At 34.4% G+C, this 20,822-nt stretch overlaps 1 protein-coding gene across 1 annotated transcript; it reads left to right on the top strand.

Moving 5' to 3' along the window:
• Positions 1-7,567: 7,567 nt before the first annotated feature.
• LOC148943874 (uncharacterized) lies at positions 7,568-16,908 on the top strand. Its single transcript, XM_089101269.1, has 3 exons — positions 7,568-9,231; positions 14,651-15,261; positions 16,777-16,908. The coding sequence occupies exons 1-3, from the start codon at positions 9,120-9,122 to the stop codon at positions 16,906-16,908; spliced, it is 855 nt and encodes a 284-aa protein (XP_088957395.1). The 5' UTR covers positions 7,568-9,119.
• The last annotated feature ends 3,914 nt before the right edge of the window (positions 16,909-20,822 follow it).

Raw genomic sequence — 20,822 nt, 5'->3', positions numbered from 1 at the left:
CCCTTTGTAATAGTCAAAAGTGATTTGAGGGCAACTAACCCCCTTTCACGCCCACCTTTTCCCCAAACACCTCCAATCAAAATTTTAAGACAGCCATTTTATTAAACGTAGTTTTAAGTTCCGGAAATTAGGCCTTTGAGGATTGCAATTCTGCCAAAGTCCTCAGGGCAAGGGTTGTAATTTAAGGATTCTCCGAATCCTTCATATTATTTCTTATGGAAGGGATTCTCGAACGAACTTTCGAAGAGGGCTCATTTGATTGAAAATTGAAAATTCTTGTTAACGTTTTAAGAGTCAAAAGAGATTGAAGGGCAACTTGCCCCTCTCCCTCATCTATGCCCTCAATGCGTCAGATAAAATTTTTGGACAGACGTTTTTTTAAAATAGTTCAAAGTTCTGATAACAAAAACTCTGGTGTCGACACAGCCCACCCGGGCCCAGGGGTAGGCGTTGTAAGTTATGCCCTGGGGCATAACTTATTAAGGGGGGTTTATAACTTATGGGAAAGGGTTTTGTATGGGAAGAACACATAGGAAATCTATTATAATTATCCAATTATAAGGTTAAAATACATACTCTGTGATAGATGCAAAATTGCTTTGGCACACAAATTCCTATTAAGGTCAATTCCAAACAGTCTTTTTCCCTTTGTGTCAGCAAGTGAAATGGTCTGAACCCACCTATTGGAGCTATTTTTCATTCATTGTTGTCAATCGCTGTCCACAAGTTATGCAAGCTGTCTATTGTTCTTATATAAGGTTTTTATCAAAGAGGTAATCGTATTGACTTTGAAAAAAGTTTCATTCGGTTTAAATTGAAAGTTCTAGATCCCTTTTTTAAAGTCAAGAATAATCGGACAGTAAGCACCCCCCCATGCCATAAAAAATTGAAACTTTTTGCAATCAAAATCGAACAAAGATTAATTAAGAAAACACTTTCCGAAATATAGGTTTCCCAAAGCAACTCAAAGGCCATTTTAAAATTAAGCTCAGGATATAAGAATACCTTTTAAAATTCAAACTCAAAACGACCAGAAAATACTATTAAAGAATAAATGAAACCCAAAACGAGCAGAAATTAAATAAACAATCATAGCAAAAAACATACAACAAGTAATAATATAAATGAATATATACATCTTAAAGCGAGTAATGCTTTGATTGAATGTGAAAATCAAGCTTAAAACGAAAACAAATATTTTGCTATTAAAGTATAAATGAAACTTAAAACGAACATAAATTAAATAAACAATGCAAACAAACATACAATATATATTAATGTAAATGAATAAATAAATCTTAAAACGAGTGAAACTTAAATTGAATATGCAAATCAAGTTTGAATCGAATAAAAATAACTGCAAACAAGAGTTTGGGTATCGTCTCACTGCAGAAGCCTAAAACCTACTTCATCATTGGCGCTTTACTGAAAACAAATTATATTACAAATGTTTACTTTTGTACTTAATATTGAAAATAAATATTAAAGTTACAGTAAAATTTTTAACTGACGAGCTTTTAGCTATGAATATCATTATGCATCAAATATTCAGTTTAATTTATTAGTTCTTTTCAAGATTGGTCAAGACAAATATAGTTTCACTACAAACAAAATTTGGATACTGCCCCTTTCTTTAACTGTAAAAACCTAAGGCCTTCTGCGTCATTGGTGCTTCACTGAAAACGAATTACTCATATATTACAAATTTATTCTTTTCCAGTTGTTACAGCATTGAAAATGAAAATAAAAATTACAGTGAAAAACTATCTTGAACTAATGGGTCTTTCAACAATTAATATCATTATATATCTAATATTCAATTTGATTTTGTTTATACTTTCCATGACTGTTCAAGACTAATATAGTTTAGCCATTTTTTTTTAACTCTGCCATTTTTTGTAACTAATCGTGTTAGTTTGTTATGAAAACATTCTATGGCTTCTAGGCATTTCTATTTTGAGCGGAAAACTGCACCTCAAACTTTGTGGAACATGTATTTTCTTGCATGAAACACCAAAATATAATAAAATGTCAAGTTTCGGAGTGTTCCACCACTCGCAAGCAAGTGCCATTTGTATTTTTGAATCCGCATAGTCAATTTAGGGGGTGAAGGGTAGGCTAATTCTCGTAGCAGCCCCATTCCGTCGTGGTATGGTTCACATTTTCAACACCTGGCGTCCGGACTATCATATAATCTACCAAGCATACAACTACCCCAAGTCAGTATCAATAAATAAATGAAACCCAAAACGAACGAAAAATTAAAATAAATATTAGAGTCAAACTTAAAACGAGCATAAATTAATGTGAGTAGGGTTCAAAACCCCCTATGCTTTTTAAAAGCCAGAATATAATTTGTACTTTACTGAAAAAAATTCAAATGAGTTTACTGAAAAAAAAATGTGCATTGTCAATTCAATATACATATGCTGATATTGATTCCCTAAAATCTTAATTAATTTTTTATGTCCTAAAGTTATAAAAGTGAAAATATTTCAAAGAATTGTTTTCAGTAAAGCGCCAATGACGCAGTAGGTTTTAGGCTTCTGCAGTGAGACGATACCCAAACTCTTGTTTGTATTTTTTTTATTCGATTCAAACTTGATTTGCGTATTCAATTTAAGTTTCACTCGTTTTAAGATTTATTTATTCATTTACATTAATATATATTGCATGTTTGTTCGCATTGATTTTTTATTTAATTTCTGTTCGTTTTAAGTTTCATTTATACTTTAATAGCAAAATATTTTTTTTAGTTTTAAACTAGAATTGCATGTTCAATTTAATATTTGCTCGATTTAAGATTTATTTATTCATTTATATAAGTACCTTTCGTATGTTTTTTGCTATGATTGTTTATTTAATTTTTGTTCCTTTGGAGTTTCATTTATTCTTTAATTGTAATTTCTGGTCGTTTCGAGTTTGAATTTTAACAGGTATTTGTATCTCCTGAGCTTAATTTAAAATGGCCTTTACTTTTCTTTGAAAAACTTATTTTTCGGAAAGTTTTTTTTTAAATTAATATTCAAACAAAGGACACATTTATAACTTGCAGCCCTTTCACTATGTTCTGTGCGGTGTCATGTCATCCCCCAAGGCATAGTTATTGGACCTTTCAACCATCTTGAACAAAATGACTATCTCAAAATTTTGGTCTGACGACTTTGGAAAAAAAAGGGCGTGAGAGAGGGCTATTTGCCCCAAAATCTTTTTGGGCATTTAAAAAGGGTACTATAACTTTAATTTCCCTTCAAATGACCGCTCTTCTTATCTTCTAGGGCTATCCATTCGATATGAACACCCCTCGCAAGAACAAAAACAAAACCAAGCAAAAACACAAATAAACACGCATCCGTTATTTATCTTCTGGCAAAAAAAAATTCTCATTTATGTAGATGGGAGCTTGAAGCCTCTACAGTAGTGTTGTCTAATACGCTGAATCTGATGGTGTGCTTTTCAATAAGATTCCTTGACTTTCCAGAGATGTTTCCCCCCTTTTTTTGAAAATTAGACAATTTTTTTCAGGTTCCTAGTTTTTGATGGGTAACATTAAACTTAATGAATCTTATATATTTGGAATCAGCGTAAAATACCCGTTCTTTTGATATATATAAAAAAAGTTTTTTTTTTACTGAAAGTAAGGAACGACATTAAAACTTAAAACGAACAGAAATTATCCTGTATAAGAAAGGGGCTGTGCCCTCCTCAACGCCACGCTCTTTACGCTAAAGTCTTTTTTATTGTTTAAAAAAATACATGTGTGAGAAAGAGTCAAACTTTAGCGTAAAGAGCGAGGCGTTGAAAATGTATATATATATATATATATATATATATATATATATATATATATATATATATATATATATATATATATATATATATATATATATATATATATATATATATATATATATGACTTATTTATGATTTGTTTCAGAGGTTCAAGATGCTTTGCATGGTGATAATGAGGAACATTTTGAGGCTTCAGACTTTCATTTTTCTCCCAAACGGGAAGTTGTTCCTTTTGACTTTTTTTCCGGCTTTTCAGGAGCATGTAAACTTGAACCAGATACACAGGAATTGGGACCAGCACGTCTTGCCAATGAAGGTTTGCTAAAGCTTTTTGTATCAAACAGTTGGAGGTAACGAAATATAAGTAAGGAGCGACTCGGCCCAATTGTAACAAAAACTCTAAAAACTGGAATCTTGATAACAATACATACATCTAAAAACTTGGATTTTAGTGTTAGTTTCAAATATTTAAGAAGCATTAAGTTTAATGCTACCCATTAAAAGCTACGAGCCTTGAAGGTGATCATGCCGAACCAATAGTCCTAGAAGATCGGGAGAAGGCTTATTTAAAAGGAAATTAATTGTTTTACTGCGCTTTTTAAGTAACCAAAAAGATCTAACTTAGAAAAATTTTTCCACGTAGTAGTTTCCGGTATGAATTGAAAAACGATCAGAAGGAGCTTTTTTCAGGCGAGATCGTGAGCAAGAAATTTTCTGGGGGGAATTTGTCGTGAGGAGAAAGTATTTTACGTAGGATAACTTTCTACGGAAGAATTATACTTGGGGGAATTTCCATGAAGGGGGGGGTGGGCTACCCGGCATTTTTTGCAAAACGATCAGAAATTAAATGAAAAAACTAATGAAATGAAACAATTAATGAAAAGTTTTTTAACTGAAAGTAAGGAGCAACATTAAAATACAGAAATGAAATAATTCCGTATATGAGGGGTGTTGTCTCCTCCTGAATACCCTGCTCTTTACGCTAAAGTTAGAGTTTTTGTCTAAATTCTTAAAGAATGACTACTGAAATTATAACGACTACTGAAACACAATGATCACTTAATAGAATATGGAACTTTTTTAAGTGTTTATACACTTTAACTTGAAGAATGAGGTTTTGAGGAAGAAGCAACACCTCTCATATATAAAATAATTACTGTTCGTTTTAAGTTTTAATGTTGCTCCTTACTTTCAGCTGAAACACTTGTTTTTTGTTTAGTATTTTGTGGTATCAAATGTATCAGATAATAGTTTATTGGAAAAAAGTAATAGGACAACTAGAATAAATATTCCGGCTTTAAGAACGTTTTAGAATTGTCACTTAAAAATAGTTTTTTGGAGATGTTTTAAATAAGCTGGGATGAAAATGACCTGTTAGAGATTGAACTGTCTATTCTGAAGTATTTGAATTTTAAATTTATAGTTAATGACTGAAATTAATTTTTGCAGTCTTATTTGTAGATTTTTTTTTTTTTTTTAGTTTCATCATCTTTGGTAAACTATTAGGGATATATATTTGAAACACAGTAAGTTTTTCCTAATATTATCAAGGAGGCACACTTGTGCCTCTTTAAAGAGGCGAGCCACCACAATGTTAAGCGAGTTCCGGTCCTAACGGTCACAGAGAGACAGCGGGGATTGCATTTTGTAGCCTAAGCTCAAACTGAGAAACATACAAAATTTCACCCCCCTCCGACTTTATTTTCATGAGGGACAGTTGGCCGGAAGTTTCGACCCTTCCACCACAGCCCCCCTTTAACGTTGTCCGATCGGGCAATTTAGAGGATAAGCTTTCCTAGGACCTGGGATCTTATCCTCAAAATTTCAGCTCAATCCGATCACTCCTTCCCTGTTTTCCAAAAACCAAATATAGCCATCTAATGTTCATCGAATTATTTTTTATCAGCCACGCCTACAGGCCACAGTTGGCAACGGATCCGAGTGAATGAGGACTCATTCGAACCGGAATTCGACCTGTTAGGGCCTTTTGATATTTCAGACCGAAAAAATTATCCCCCGAATTTACATTTACGAAAAACCTCGTTTTCCTATAAGAGCCCATGTTAATTTTTGAAATTCCTAAAAGCATAGTATATCATTATTAAATTAGATCAAAATAGTCCTCTTAACCTGACAAGACCGACTGCAAGCTTTCCAAAAATTCCAGCTCTTTCCCAGAAGTTTTTTTTGTCGAAAAACAAAAATCTTACTTTGTATTTGCTTGCGTCGAAAATAGATTGCAGTGACTAAAAATCATTTAACAAGATTTTCTGATGGTAGATTGGTCACTATTCCTGTCTGTCATGTGAAGACCCGGGTTCGATTCTTCCTTAGATTAATTTTTTTATACATTAAATTTAGAGTAGTGTCTTTTGAATTTAAAGTTTAAAAAAGAAAATAAGTTTCTTTTTAAAATCTAATATACTAAATCCTAAGAATCAACAGGCGTCTCCAGAATAATACCCCAGTCAGCCTTCAGAATACAGGTAAGTCTCCACTGCTTTGATAGCATGCCGTATACCCGCATTATCGAAGAAAAGTTGAAAAACGAAAATCTTGCTGTTCATTTGATTTGAGTATTCAGGAATTAAAAGCCTTAAGACAAGAATCTTCAAAAGCGGGGGTTTGGGGGGGTGGCAGCCCCCCAACTTTAAATCCAGACACGATCAGCTAACAGTTATTAAAGCAATAATAAGTAATAAACTGTACAAAAACGTGCAGAAACTATTAAAAAAAAACTACGTTTTCGAAAGAGTTAAAGAGGCTGAGTCACAAGTTCGGACCTTAAAACGTACAGGGATTAGGAGGTACAGTTGGGGGGCTGCTGCCCCCCAAACCCTCCCGTTTGCAGCCTCTTTTGTTAAGATTTTTATTTTGGGGGTCTACCGCCCCCCTCAACCCCTGTTTTTTCCCTTGCAAAGAAATGCTTTGCAACACGAACGAAGTCTGCTTGAATTTTTTACCCTAACAACATCCTATTGCATCTCTTTGATTAGAAACAGTACTGAGCCTGCTTGCTGGATTTTTTACAGGAGATTTTTCCCTAACCGATAATAAGCTATTATGTGATGAACTTGGTACGACCAACTGATTGCAGGCTACAGGACTTAAAAAACCTTAACAAAAGAGGCTGCAAAAGCAGGGGGTTTGGGGGATGGCAGTCCTCCAACTGTATCTCCTAATCCCTGTACGTTTTAAGGTTCGGACTTGTGACTCAGCCTCTTTAACTCTTTCGAAAACGTAGTTCTTTTCAAATAATATTTACAAAAGGCATTTTCAGCAGTTTCATAATGCCATGAAGACTAAAAAACAACCTTCACCATCAAATGTGACAAGACCAATCTGAGAAGCTAATGTAAACGGTCTTAAAATTTTATTTTTAAGTAATGATAAACGAAAATGAAGAACAAAGATATATACAGTTAGAATACTTGTGTCAACGAGAATTACAACGAGTCAAAACCAAAGTAAAAAACAAAGAAATATCTGGTTAGAAGATAAGCGGCAGCAAGGATTAAAACGAGTCAAAAACAAAAGTGAAGAACAAAGAACTTTGTTGTTATAAGACGTGCGACAACGTAGAGCAGAAAGAATTAATGAAGTAAAGAGAAAAGGAAATTGGTTGAAAAATACTCCACCGAAAGTACAAAGAAATATACGATTAGAAGATAAGCTGGAGTAAGAATTACTCGCTACATCGAGAAAGCGAGTATCAAAAAAGGTTCAAAAATTATGTGTACAACAAAGAAATGTAGTGTTAGAAGACAACCGACAACGAAAATCTTAACAAGTTAAAAATGAACGCGAAGAAAAAAGATATTACTTTAGAGCAACAACCCCTTCACAATCTTCAGCGCCGACAAAGTGTGGCGCAAAACCCTGTGCAATATTACAATGATGTCATAAACTACGAAAGTATAAATTACAATTCATTGGGACCCTTCAATGTTATATGTATTCCCTGTGGAGCCCTCCATTTTTCTGAGGAAAGAGAATGAAACAACGGTGATTCATTCGGAGCTTGCTACTTATAACGAGTCAAAAACAAAAGTGAAGCACAAAGAACTTTGTTGTTATAAGACGTGCGACAACGAATAGCAGGAAGAATTAATGAAGTGAGGAGAAAAGGAAATTGGTTAAAAAATACTCCACAGACAGCACAAAGAAATATACGATTAGAAGATAAGCTGCAATAAGAAGGACAAGCTACATCGAGAAAGCGAGTATCAAAAACGGTTCAAAAATTATGTGTACAACAAAGAAATGTAGTGTTAGAAGACAACCGACAGCGAAAATCAGAAAGAATTAATGAAGTGAGGAGAAAAGGAAATTGGTTAAAAAATACACCACAGACAGCACAAAGAAATATACGATTAGAAGATAAGCTGCAGTAAAAATGACAAGCTACATCGAGAAAGCGAGTATCAAAAACGGTTCAAAAATTATATGTACAACAAAGAAATGTAGTGTTAGAAGACAACCGACAGCGAAAATCAGAACAATTCAAAAATGAACGCGAAGAAGAAAGAGGTATTACGTTAGAGCAACAATGCCTTCACAATCTTCTTCGCCAAAAAAGTGTAGCGCAAAACCCTGTGCTATATTACAAAGATGTCATAAACTACGAAAGTGTAAATTACAAGTCATTGGGACTCTTCAATGTTATGTGTATTCCCAGTGGAGCTCTTCTATTTTTCCGAGGAAAAAGTAGGAAACAAAGGTGATTCATTCGGAGCTTGCTACTTATAATGAGAATTAATATACACAAGCCTACTGCATGCAGAGTGTCAGGACCCGCCTAGAAATCTGCTACATAGTTGGTTTTTGTTTTTTTCTTAAAACTGGCATATTGACTTTTCTGGCAACAAAAAACGATCTAAATAGGTTACAATTTAAGGACAGATTTGTTTTTTTTCACAGGGTGGTTGTATCGAACCTATGGTGACTTCATGACATCAAGAAGAGGCTGCGGTTAGAAGACAATGTGGTTAGCGACAATGAGAATCAGTATATACAAACCTACTTGGTAGCTGTTTTGGGCCCAGTGCTATATATATGTCCATACATGCATAAGTATTTATACATATATATTAGAATCGTCTATCTTATAGATTGCAAAACATAGGAAATAGCCAAGCTGGTATATTGTTTAATCCCATTAAGGGTTATTATTGATGTTCGGGAGCTAATCGATTCTAAGGAGAAAAGTAGTTGGATTTGTATAGTAAGTTTTACTGTTGAATGTCTTTTATTTAAATTTTGTTTCAGAACTTGAGGATGCCTTGCCAAATAAAAGTGAGGAGGTCTTTGACGTTCCAAACTTTTGTATGTCTCCAAAACGGGAAGTTGTTCCTTTCGGTTCTTTATCCAGCTATTCAGGACGATATAAACTTGAACCCGACAATCAGGAATTTGGCTCCACGTGTTTTGACAATGAAGGTACATCTAAGATTGTTTTTTTTTCGGTAGAATCCTTTTTATCAGATAATAGTTTATTGAATAAGCACTAAAACAAACAGACTAAATACATGGACTTTTGACTAACCTTGAGAAAAGCGTTTCTGTTACCTTCTTTTTAAGTATTTTACTAAACCAATTCCTTGAGTAAAGCCAGATTGAGATGATAAAGTAACTCAAAAATAGGTGGTAATTTACGAACCCTAACGAACACGTGTTCTGGCTATTGATTAATGTACATTGTGGTTTTTATGTTCAAAATAAATTGCTGAAAAATCTTAAAACACACTTTGTGCACAGAGGTTGTCCAAAGAATAGAGGTTGCCAGGAATATCTTTGGAACGGCTAAGAGTATTAACTCGGAACTTGGAGGGTATAATAAGGGGGATGTTCAACTGACCAAAATGCTATATGTATGTACTACAACTGCTACTACTGTTACAACTACTGCTAACACTAATACTGATACTTGTTCCTTCACTGCTACTATCGTGACTGCTATTGCTACTACGGTGAAAATTTCAAGCATCATTTCGGAGAATGCTGAACTAAATCAAAACATTCTGTGCATATAGGTTGTCGAATGCACTTATCAGTAGTGTCTTAGGAATGGCTTGGAGTACGAAGTCTTTGGGCTTGTTGTGGGGGATGTTGAACTAACTAAATGGTAAAATTTTCATGCTACCACTACTGCTACTGTTCCTAATACAACTGCTGCTACTACTACTACTATAAAAGTAAGGGTATTAAAATGACAATTTCAGGGAATGTTGAGATAAATACATTCTAAGAAGATGCTGAAGAGGAATATTGAGAAAATGCTCAACTGAAAATAAAACACTATGTGCTTGTTGGTTGTCAAAAAAACGTACCAACAATGCCCCAGAAACTGGTTTGAAAAGAAAGTTGGAGCTTTCAATGTGTATTGAGGGGGATATTGAAAAAAAAGATGCTATGTGTATACTGCTACTGGTAGTGCTACCATTGATACTGTTAAAGCTAAAATTTCCAAGAAGAAACAATAACATTTCCACATTGTGAGTCAAACACATTGTGAGTACGTTGATTGTCAAAAGGGTGTATCAGGAAAATCTCAGGAGCGGCTTAGATCATTAAGTTGAAACTTCCAGGGTATGTTGAGGTATGATTTGGAACTAACCGAAAGGCATTACGAATATTTTATTGCTACTGCTTGATTACTGCTACTTGTGACGCTAATTGTGTCAAGATGAGACTTTCGGGCTAAGTTTGGAGTGAGTTTCAAATACATCATAACAGACAATATGCATGCAGGTTTGGAAGCGGGCGTATAAGCAATATCTTCAGAACGGCTTAGAGTATTAAGTTGAAACTATTAGTGCGTCCTTAGAGGGATGTTCAACAATAATAGCCCTATTTTCATGTCACCACTATTACTACTATTCCTACTCCTATAACTTCTACCTTTACTATAGCTAAGGGTATTTAGGTTGCACTTTCAAGAAAAACTTTATGGAATATTCAACGAAATGGAGCACACTATGTGAATTCAGGTTGTGAAAAGGATATGTGAGCAACTTCTTTGGGACAGGTTTGAGTATTAAGCTGAGACTTTCAGAGTCTGCTAAAAGGGATGTTGAATTAAGAAAAAAGCATTCTATACTCACCGCTACCATTGCTACTGCCGCTACTTTTACTACGACTACTACTACTGAGGCTAAGGTTGTGAAGATGAAACTTTCGGGAAATGTTGAGAGTAATGATGAACTATATCAAAACACACTTTGCGTGGAGGTTTACAAAAGTTCGTGTCAGCAGTATCCTAGGAATAGTTTAGGGAATTAAGTTTAACCTTACATATCATGTTAAGGGGTATTTTGAACTAACCAAAAGACCTTATGTGCACACTCTACTACTACTATTACAGCTGGTATTATTACTATTATTACTGGTATTATTACTATTACCGTTATTATTACTATTAGAGCTTCTACTAGTACGACTACTACTATTACTGTGAAACTTTCAGGGAATGTTTTGGAGGATGTTGAACTGCATCAAAATACAGTATGTCGATGCAGGCTATTTAATGAGCGTAACAGATATATCTCAGAATTAGCCTAAAGTATTAAGTTGAGAATTTCAGTGCATGTTTAGGGGAATCTTCAACCAACCCTAAGGTAGTATATGAATACTACTACTACCTTTAATATTAATACTGAGGGTAAGGATATTAAGGAGGAATTTTTGTAAAATGTTGAGGGGTTTGTTCAATTAAACTGAAACACGCTATGTGTATGCTAGCTGGCAAAATGGCATATTACCAGTATATAAAGAAAGGCTTAGAGTATTGACACTTTCAGGGCATGTTGAGGTATAGGTTGAACTAATAAAAATGCACTATATGCATACCACTATTACAAGCAGTAGTAGTAATGCTACTGCTGCTAGTACTACTGTTACTAAAGCTAATAGTGTTAATTTGGAATTTTCAGAGGCTGCTGTTGGGGACGTTTTTTCAAATTAAAAACATACTAGGTACATGCAGGCTTTCAAAGGGGTTTATCTGCAACATCTTTGAAACGGATTAAAATATTAAGTTGAAAGTATTGGGGTATGAGGAAGGAATGTTGAACAAGACCAAAGAGGTACAATATAAATTCTATTACTACTACTGCTATAATTAATTATACTTCCAATAGTCCTACTGTTACATTTTCTACTATGACTACTACTATTGCTAATGATCATGACTTCAGTGAAATTTTCAGGGAATGGTAAGGAGATGTTGAACTGAATCAAAACCCACTCATGGGCTATTAAATGGATGCTTTAGCAATATACCAGTATCGCCTTAGGGTATGAAGCTGAAACTTCCCGGGCTACCAATATTACCACAACTTTTGCAAGTATTTCTACAGCTATTACTTCTATTATTGAACTAAATAAGAATAATTTAAGTACGTGCAGGTTGTCAAGTTATCAAGGAGGATTTTTCAGCACTAGGATAGGATATAAAATAGAAACTTTCAGGAAAAGTTTGTATTTCTTCAGAACGAAATCAAAAGGTACTATGTTTATATTTACTTTACATAAGACGTCTCAGCAATATTTCAAGAACGGCTGAGGATATTAAGTTGGGACTTTCAGGTTTAGTTTAAGTTCAAGTTCAATCATTTTATTATTCACATATACATGTATATATTTGACATAGGCCTATTGGGAGACAAGCTAAAATAAAAACTAGGCCTAGACAAAGATAAAATAACAAATAATGCTACAGTACAAAGATGAACACGACGACAAATATACAATAATACTGTAAACATTAATATGAAAGTAGCAGTTAGCCCAGGATTTATAAATAAATTTCAATATCATTAAATATAAATTAATATTAGAAGGTAGCCAAGAGACCCACATTCAACCAGAGAAACAAACCGTACAAATAACTTTATCTTATTAAATAGACGCTAAATTACAGATAGTTTTGAACTAAATGAAGTTTAAAATTCCTTTTTCTTAATAGAATAGATTATTCGATTATTCTTTTCTTAATAGAAGTTTGTCAATAAGATCTTTGTGAGTATCCCAGCACCAGGATATCGACACATATAACGAATTTATATCTGTCAGTACTACAATTGTCAATGTAAATACTCTTCTTTTGTCGACTGTTATAATTATATAAATCTTGTGATTGGGAGAACAAGCTTTAATTGAGGCATTATGGCGGTAATTTCTTAATATCATAATGAAATTTGAAAAGAACTGCTCCAAAAGTAAATTTTTTTGAAACTGGAAGTATATCAAGTTAAGTATATAAAGATACTGTAGAAGACTTATTTGGAAGTGCAAATATACAATAGGTGATGGAATAAATAATTTCATGATTCTTAGGACTTTATTTTTATTTTTTATCTGTATTGGTTTAATATGTCTTTTGATTGTAGATAAGTATAGGAGAGAACAATATTAAATATTAGACTGAATCACAGCATAATGAATTCTTTGTTAAGCAGAGCAGGGCAAATAATGCTTCAACCTTTGCATTAAACCTTTAATCGTAGTTTTTAAATGTGTGTTCTAAAAGATAACCTTATAGATGTTTTGTAGGAGTAACTAGAATAATGCGAGGGGAAACACTTGACTTTATGCTCTAAATTATGAAATTAGTTTTACATTAATTCAAAATAATAAGATTTGATGAACACGAATTAAGAACATCTCCTCATTGATTGCAAAACGTTGACAGCAAAATGTGTGTTGAGACACTAGACTACCAAAGAACGGACAGGACCTAGGACAGAGCCCTGAGGTACCCTAACCTTCGAAAACTGAGGAACAGGTGGAGAGAGGAAATTGCCTCCTTCGATTTTCTGCTTTTTATTATACAGATAAAATTTAACTAGATCCAACGACAGTCCGTGTATAATTATGCAATTTACAAAAAAGAATACAACGGGATATTGGATTGAATACTTTTTTAAAATCTAAATATATTGTTGCTGGAATTTCTCCTCTATCTGAGCATTCATTAATATGTTGGATGAAAGAAAGTATAGCGTGTTCACTACTATTAATATCACCGTTCTTACCACTGAACTAAATCCCTTGTGTGTAAGTGCCTCAAGGTTGTCAAAATAGCATAAATATAGTTTTTTAGGAACAAAATAGGTTATTAACTTTTAAGTTTCAGGGAAGGTGGAGGTGTAAACTATATCGAAATATACTACGTGTATTCAGATTTTTAAAAACTCGTTTATTACTAAATATCGCTGAAAAATTTTGCCCGACATTTAAATTGATAGTCAAAATCTGAATTTTTGTTAAGAAAGACAAAAAAGATTTAAAATATGTTTTTCTTTACCTGTGAAAAAAACTATGTCGATTAAATCGAAAGAAAAATTAATTCGGAAAACTTCCAAAAAAGAAGTTTTTTAAATAAAAGTTAAGACTCAATAATCCGAAGATGGGAGTAAATAAAGTCGAATAAATTTGAAACTTAATGCTACTTTAAATTACCATCAAGAAATAAATGAAACACAAAATGAACAGAAGTTAGAATCAATAACCGAGTCAAACTTAAAATGAGCAGAACCTAAGAAAAGTTGGGCTGACGCTCTCTGTGCATTGTCAGAACATAATTCGTACTTTATTGAAAACCAAATACACTTTAAACATTTTCTATTTTTTAACTTCAATTACTTTAAAATTATTAGGACTTCAAGGAATCAAAATCAGTATATATAATAAACTTTCAATCCATATTCATTTGGTTTTTTGGAATAATCTTAGTTATGATGGTGACTTTTTTCTTGTTGAGAAACAGAAACACTTAGCCTGATATAAAGATAGTTTTTAGTTAACTAAGAATTATTTTCTGGTTCTATTCGATTATGTTTCTTGATTATTTTTTCAGTTGTTGGAGTTGAAGGTACTTCATCAAGTGATATCAAAATATACAGCGAAACTTTCAATGAATCAAAACCTGAGGCAAAAAGCTTAGACGTTAAGAATTCATATTTTAAGAGTGGCTTACAAAGCGAAAAAGACGAAGAGTTTGAAAGATGTAAAAGGACATACACATTAAAAAGGCCATATAAATGTGATGTGTGCAAAAAGTGCTTTTCTCAATCAAGGAACTTGGATATACACCAAAGAGTGCATACGGGTGAGAAACCATTTAAGTGTGAAGTATGTAAAAAATGCTTTTCTCAATCGAACAGTTTGTTTAATCACAAAAGAGTGCATTCTGGGGAGAAACCGTTTAAGTATGAAGTATTTGACAAGGCCTTTTTTACTTCAAGCTGTTTGATTAACCACCAAAGAATACACACGGGCGAAAGACCCTTTAAATGTGATGTATGTGAAAAAACTTTTTTTCGGTCAAGTAGTTTGATTATTTATCGAAGATTGCACACTTGGGAAAAACAACTTAAGTGTGAAATATTTAGAAAATGCTTTTCTCAATCGATCTGTTTGATTATTCACAAAAGAGTGAATTCTGGTGAGAAACCGTTTAAGGGTGAAGTATGTAACAACGCCTTTTCTAGTTCAAGCAGTTTGATTCAGCACCAAAGACTACACACTGGTGAGAAACCATTCAAATGTAAAGTTTGTGACAAGACCTTTTGTAGTTCAAGCAGTATGATTAAGCACCAAAGAGTACATACGGGTGAAAAACCTTTTAAATGTGATATATGCAAGAGAGAATATTCTTCTAAATTGAATCTGAATAATCATATAACAACCCATTCTTAGAAGAAACTTGCTAGTTTATATCGTACAATAACAATTTCTGTGGTTTTGCTGGACCCTATTGTAATCTGCTTCTTTTTTTGCTGTTCTTTTGTGTTTTTTATCAGTTAATTAATTCATTTTTTTAGGAATAATTTTGTTTATTTTTTCAGTGATTTACTTCTGCTTTTCGTTTTAACTTGTTCGTTCCCTTTGACTATGACTTTCTGGGTTTAAAAAATCCAGTTTGTGTATGTCTGGTTGAGCAAATACCTCTCTATTGTCACCAAGATTTAAACTCAGGGAGGCGGAGGGGGGGGGGTGTTTGCTCGTTAATTCACTTTTCCAATTTGGCAACGTTCTTTTAAGTGATTATAAAGTCTTTTGAACTTAAAAACACAGAAAATTCAGAAAACAAAGAAACTGAGATATTGGTTTATCCATACAATCAGGTTTCAAAGGACCTTAAGCTTTATTTTCTAACGTAAGAACTTTGGAGAGAAATTTTGTTCTGTTTTGATTTCTTGACAAAAAAAGATAAGTAAAGAAATATCCTTATGTTTTGATGAAATTACGACGCATTATTCCAGTTTATTTTTACTCCAAAATGAGCCGAAAATTCTAGTTTTTTGATCAGCTCAAAACTCTGGTTTGTTTAAATGGCCAGGGGGGGGGGATTATGGCTCTGACTGGTTAAAATCCATGCACTAGGCTAAATAGACCTAATTTACAAAAAAAAATCTCCTTGTTTTAGTTTGAGATTTTTCTATGGGATGAGGAGAAAATGAGTACAATCCTGCTGCTACTAGTATTAGTACTGATACTATTAATACTAATTCTGTGACTACTATTACAACTATGACTAAGGATATGAAGGTGAAATTTTGAGGGGGAAAGTGGACTGAATCACAACACGCCGTCTGTATGCAGAATGTCAAAAGGGGGTATCAGCATTGTCTTCGGAACAGCCTGGTGTGTAAAGTTGAAGCTTGTAGGGCTTGTTGTGAGAGATTTTGAACTAACCAAAGACAATATTTGCATCTTATTGCTACTTCATACTGCTGTTACTATTATTGCTACTACTACTACTGCTACTAAATCTAAGGCTAATACTATTATTTCTACTGCGGCTACTATTACTGTTGGTACTACTGCTACTAAAGTTAAGAGTATTAAGGCAAAAAACTTGTGGAGTATTTAAACTGTACTGTGTTGAATCGGAACACACTATGGCCACAGAGGTTGACAAGACGACGTTTTAGCAATGCTAAATGAACATGTGAAGGTATTTAGTCTAAACTTTTATAGTTTGTTGAAGAGGATATTGAAGAAAACAACGGTGCTATGCGCATAATGCTACTGATTGTATTTCAGTACAGATATGGGGACCCAAATATGATGAGAGTAGATATAGTACATTTGGTTTTTGTATATATTTAAATTTTCCGTTCTTTTTTCTTCTAGCTTCTTTCTTTTTTAGTCATTTTCTTTTGGTCTATTGTTTTATTTGCCGTCATTTTTTATTTTCATCTGTACTAAAGATGCCTTGTTCAATACAACTTGTCTTGTCTTTCTCATGGCTTTATGCCCGTTTTGGCTAGTTTTTCCTTTGTTTGTTTACCATTGTACTACTATAAAGATAATCCGAATATAATATTCGAAAAGTTAATGAAAATGTATGAACGACCATAGACTCCTAAAAGTCACTTCACATTAGCAACCACCAGTAAGTTGTTGCCAGGGAAGACTCAGAAACACGCTGCGCCGGACCTACTAAAGAGATCTTCGCAATCTATACACGTTGGTTAAACCATAATAGGAGGACATTACTGGATCGAAAAGCCTGTGGGATGACCGATGGCTTCTCCTTGGTGGTCTTGGTTCTTCGAGAGGTACAGGTGGTACTAAGGTCTAATCATAAGATAATGATTAAGAGCATCAGAATATCCTAACCAATTATTTCTCAGCACCCCACGAAGACCTTATATGCCCCCGAGGCATAACTTACAATCCTTGCCCTGAGGGTTGTGGTGGAGTGTCCTCCTCAAAAACATAATTTTTATCTGGGAATCAACTACGCTGAACAAAATGGCTATCTAAAAATTTTGATTGGATGTGTTTAGGGAAAAGGTAGGCGTGAGAGGAGGGTTATTTGCCCTCAAATCACTTTCGAATATTAAAAAATGGCACTAGACCTTTGAATTTCTAATCGAATGAGCCTTTTTTCAAGTTTCTACGACAAAGCTTTCAATAAAAATGTATATGCCCCCAGGGAATAACTTATGACCTTTGCCCTGAAGACCTGAAGACGGGGAGTGTCCTGCTCAAAGGTATAATTCCTGAACGTTAAACTGCGCAGAACAAAATGGCTATCTAAAAATTTTGATTGGATGTGTTTGGGGAAATGGTGGGATAGGAAGGGGTGTTCGATGCTTTCCAATCACTTTCGACTATTAAAAAGGGCACTAGCCATTTCAATTTCCTATTGAATGAGCCATTTTTGAAGTTTCTACGACAATGTGTTCTATAAGAATCTTATATGCCCCCAGGGTATAACTTAAAATCCTTGCCCTGAAGACTGTGGGGGGGGGGAGGGGGTTGTCATCCTCAAGGACATAATTTACAGAACTTTCAACTACGTTGAACAAAATGGCTATCTTGAAATTTTGATTGGATGTGTTTGGGGAAAAGGTGGGCGTGAGAGGGGGGTTAGCTGCCCTCCAATCACTTTCAACTATTAAAAAGGGCAATAGCCCTTTGAATTTCCAATCGAATGAGCCTTTTTTAAAGGATCTACGACAACGCTTTCTATAAAAAACTTATATGCCCCCAGGGCATAACTTACAACCCTTGCCCTGAGGGCTATTGGGGAGTGTCATCCTCAAAAACATAATTTATATATGGAAATCAACTACGCTGAACAAAATGGCTATCTCAAAATTTTGATTGGAAGTGTTTCGGGAAATCGTAGGCGTGGAAGGGGTGTTACTTGCCATCCAATCACTTTCGACTATTAAAAAGGGCACAAACCACTCCGATTTCCAATTGAATGAACCCTTTTTGAAGTTTCTAACACAACTTCTTCGATACAAAGTGCCCTGGTCTAAAGGGAAAAAAAATAAATAAAACATTGTGCCAACATCGTCTTTATATGCCCCCAGGGCATAACTTATAACCCTTTTCCTGGGGGTTGTGGGGGAGTGACCTCAAGAACATATTTTCTATCTGGAAATCAACTACGCTGAACAAAATGGCAATCTTAAAATTTTGACAGGATATGTTTCAGAAAATGATGGGCGTGGAAGGGGTGTTAGTTGCCTTACAATCACTTTCGACTATTAAAAAGGGCACAAGCCACTCAGATTTCCAATTGAATGAGCGCTTTTCGAAGTTCCTACGACAACTTCTTCGATACGTAGTGCCCAGGTCTAAAGGAAAAAAATAATAAATAAAATGATGCGCCAACATCGTTCTTATATGCCCCCAGGGCATAACTTATAACCCTTGTCCTGGGGGTTGTGGGGGAGTGACCTCCTCAAGAACATATTTTCTATCTGGAAATCAACTACGCTGAACAAAATGGCTATCTCAAAATTTTGACTGGACGTGTTTCAGAACATGGTGGGCGTGGAAGGGGTGTTTGTTGCCTTCCATTCACTTTCGACTATTAAAAAGGGCACAAGCTACTCCAATTCCCAATTGAATTAACCCTTTTAAAAGTTTCAATGACAACTTCTTCGATACGAAGTGCCATGTTCTAACGAGAAAAATAATAAATAATACCCTGTGAAAACATCGTTCTTTTATGCCCCCAGGTCATAACTTAAAACCCTTGCCCTGAGGGTTGTGGGGGAGTAACCTCCTCAAAAAGCAGTAAAACGGAATAACAGTAAGGTCGTTTGTTTTGCCACTAATCATGATTCGATTGAACCCCTACACCCAGCTAAGAGCTTTTCATCTGCAGAGAACAAGAATATAACCGTTAGCCAACAAACGTTCATTAGAAATTATGACCAAGGCATGGGTTTTGTGGATCGTCTTGTTAATCTGCTGTCAGCTTATTGGCCAATTCAGTGTGGAAAAAAGTTGCACTGGGTTACTGGACAAAACCTTCTGTTTATACTACTTGTTTCTTCCTGGAAATTTTATCGTCATCTTCACGAGGATGATGCAAACAGAAGAATCAGCCAGCTTGATTTCATCAGAAAGGTTGTCCAGGGACTTTTAAACAATGAAACATTCCATGTACCGAGTTCCAACCCAGGCAGCTCTGGCACTGAAGATTTTCCCCAAAAAGTATGTGCAAGCCACTCTCTCGTCACAGCACTCAAGCAGGGACTTTTTGTTGTTTGCAAGAGAATTATATTTGGACTCAGGATGAAATTCTGATGCTAGTGGTATGTTTTTTTTATCTAGCTGATTAGTCTGTTAATTTAAACCTTACCCCTTACATCTAAGATCTTACATCTTTCTGCAAACATTATTGTTTTTTAACTCATTTTTGTTCTAAGATCTTACAGCTCACTGATGTTAGCAAAAAGTGTGAAGACCACCACTGTTTTGCCATATAGAACAATGATTATCTACTCATCAAAGTTCTCACATTAGGGGGGGGGGGCAAATTTTATTTCTGATGTAAATGGGAGGTAAAAGCTAATATCTTTAATAATTTTCAGTTTGATGTAGGAGAATATGCTAGACTATGCTAAAGAACAGCCAACTGTTAAAAAAAAGAAATGGGTACAAAAAGATGATGGTTTTATAAAAATATCCCTAAACTTTCGTATATAGCCATAATACATAGCCATGCCCATTAGTGGTATTGTCAGGGGTCGGGGAGCTAGAAACTATTTTGTATATTTTTAATCAATTTAACAAAATTTGGAAATTTTGTAAAACATATTCGGAAAGAGTACTGAATGGAGAAAGAGAATATATATTTCTTTTTTTGTGGCTTCGATACTTGTGTCTCATCGCCACCACACTCAAGTTCTGTTGAGAAGTGAATTTCGGTTAATGCTAATCTGAAATATGATGAAAGTATAATACTTAATCAACAAAATTATGAAAACTACGACATAGAATTACGAAGGGGGGCTGCCCAGACCGCATTATATTAAATGCGTAACCTAACCTAACCTAACCTAACCAAAATACCAACTAAATATTTAATTTAAATAAAGCTAGAATGTAGTTTCCCACCGAGCTGAAACTAATATTGTCCGGTATAAAGACCATGAAAACCGGTTATTGTCCATGTTCACGATACAAGATCTTTAGTGTCTATAAGACAAAGCTACCCCATTTTCTTTGCTATGAGTCTACGTAGGCCACCCTATTATGTTTATCATATA

Source organism: Artemia sp. Qi Xiang Cuo, chromosome 15 (genome assembly GCF_049724085.1).
Source record: "Artemia sp. Qi Xiang Cuo chromosome 15, ASM4972408v1, whole genome shotgun sequence".
Classification (NCBI taxonomy): Eukaryota; Metazoa; Arthropoda; class Branchiopoda; order Anostraca; family Artemiidae; genus Artemia; species Artemia sp. Qi Xiang Cuo.
The sequence above is the reverse complement of the archived record's forward strand: the minus strand, read 5'-3'. Positions and strand labels throughout refer to the sequence as shown.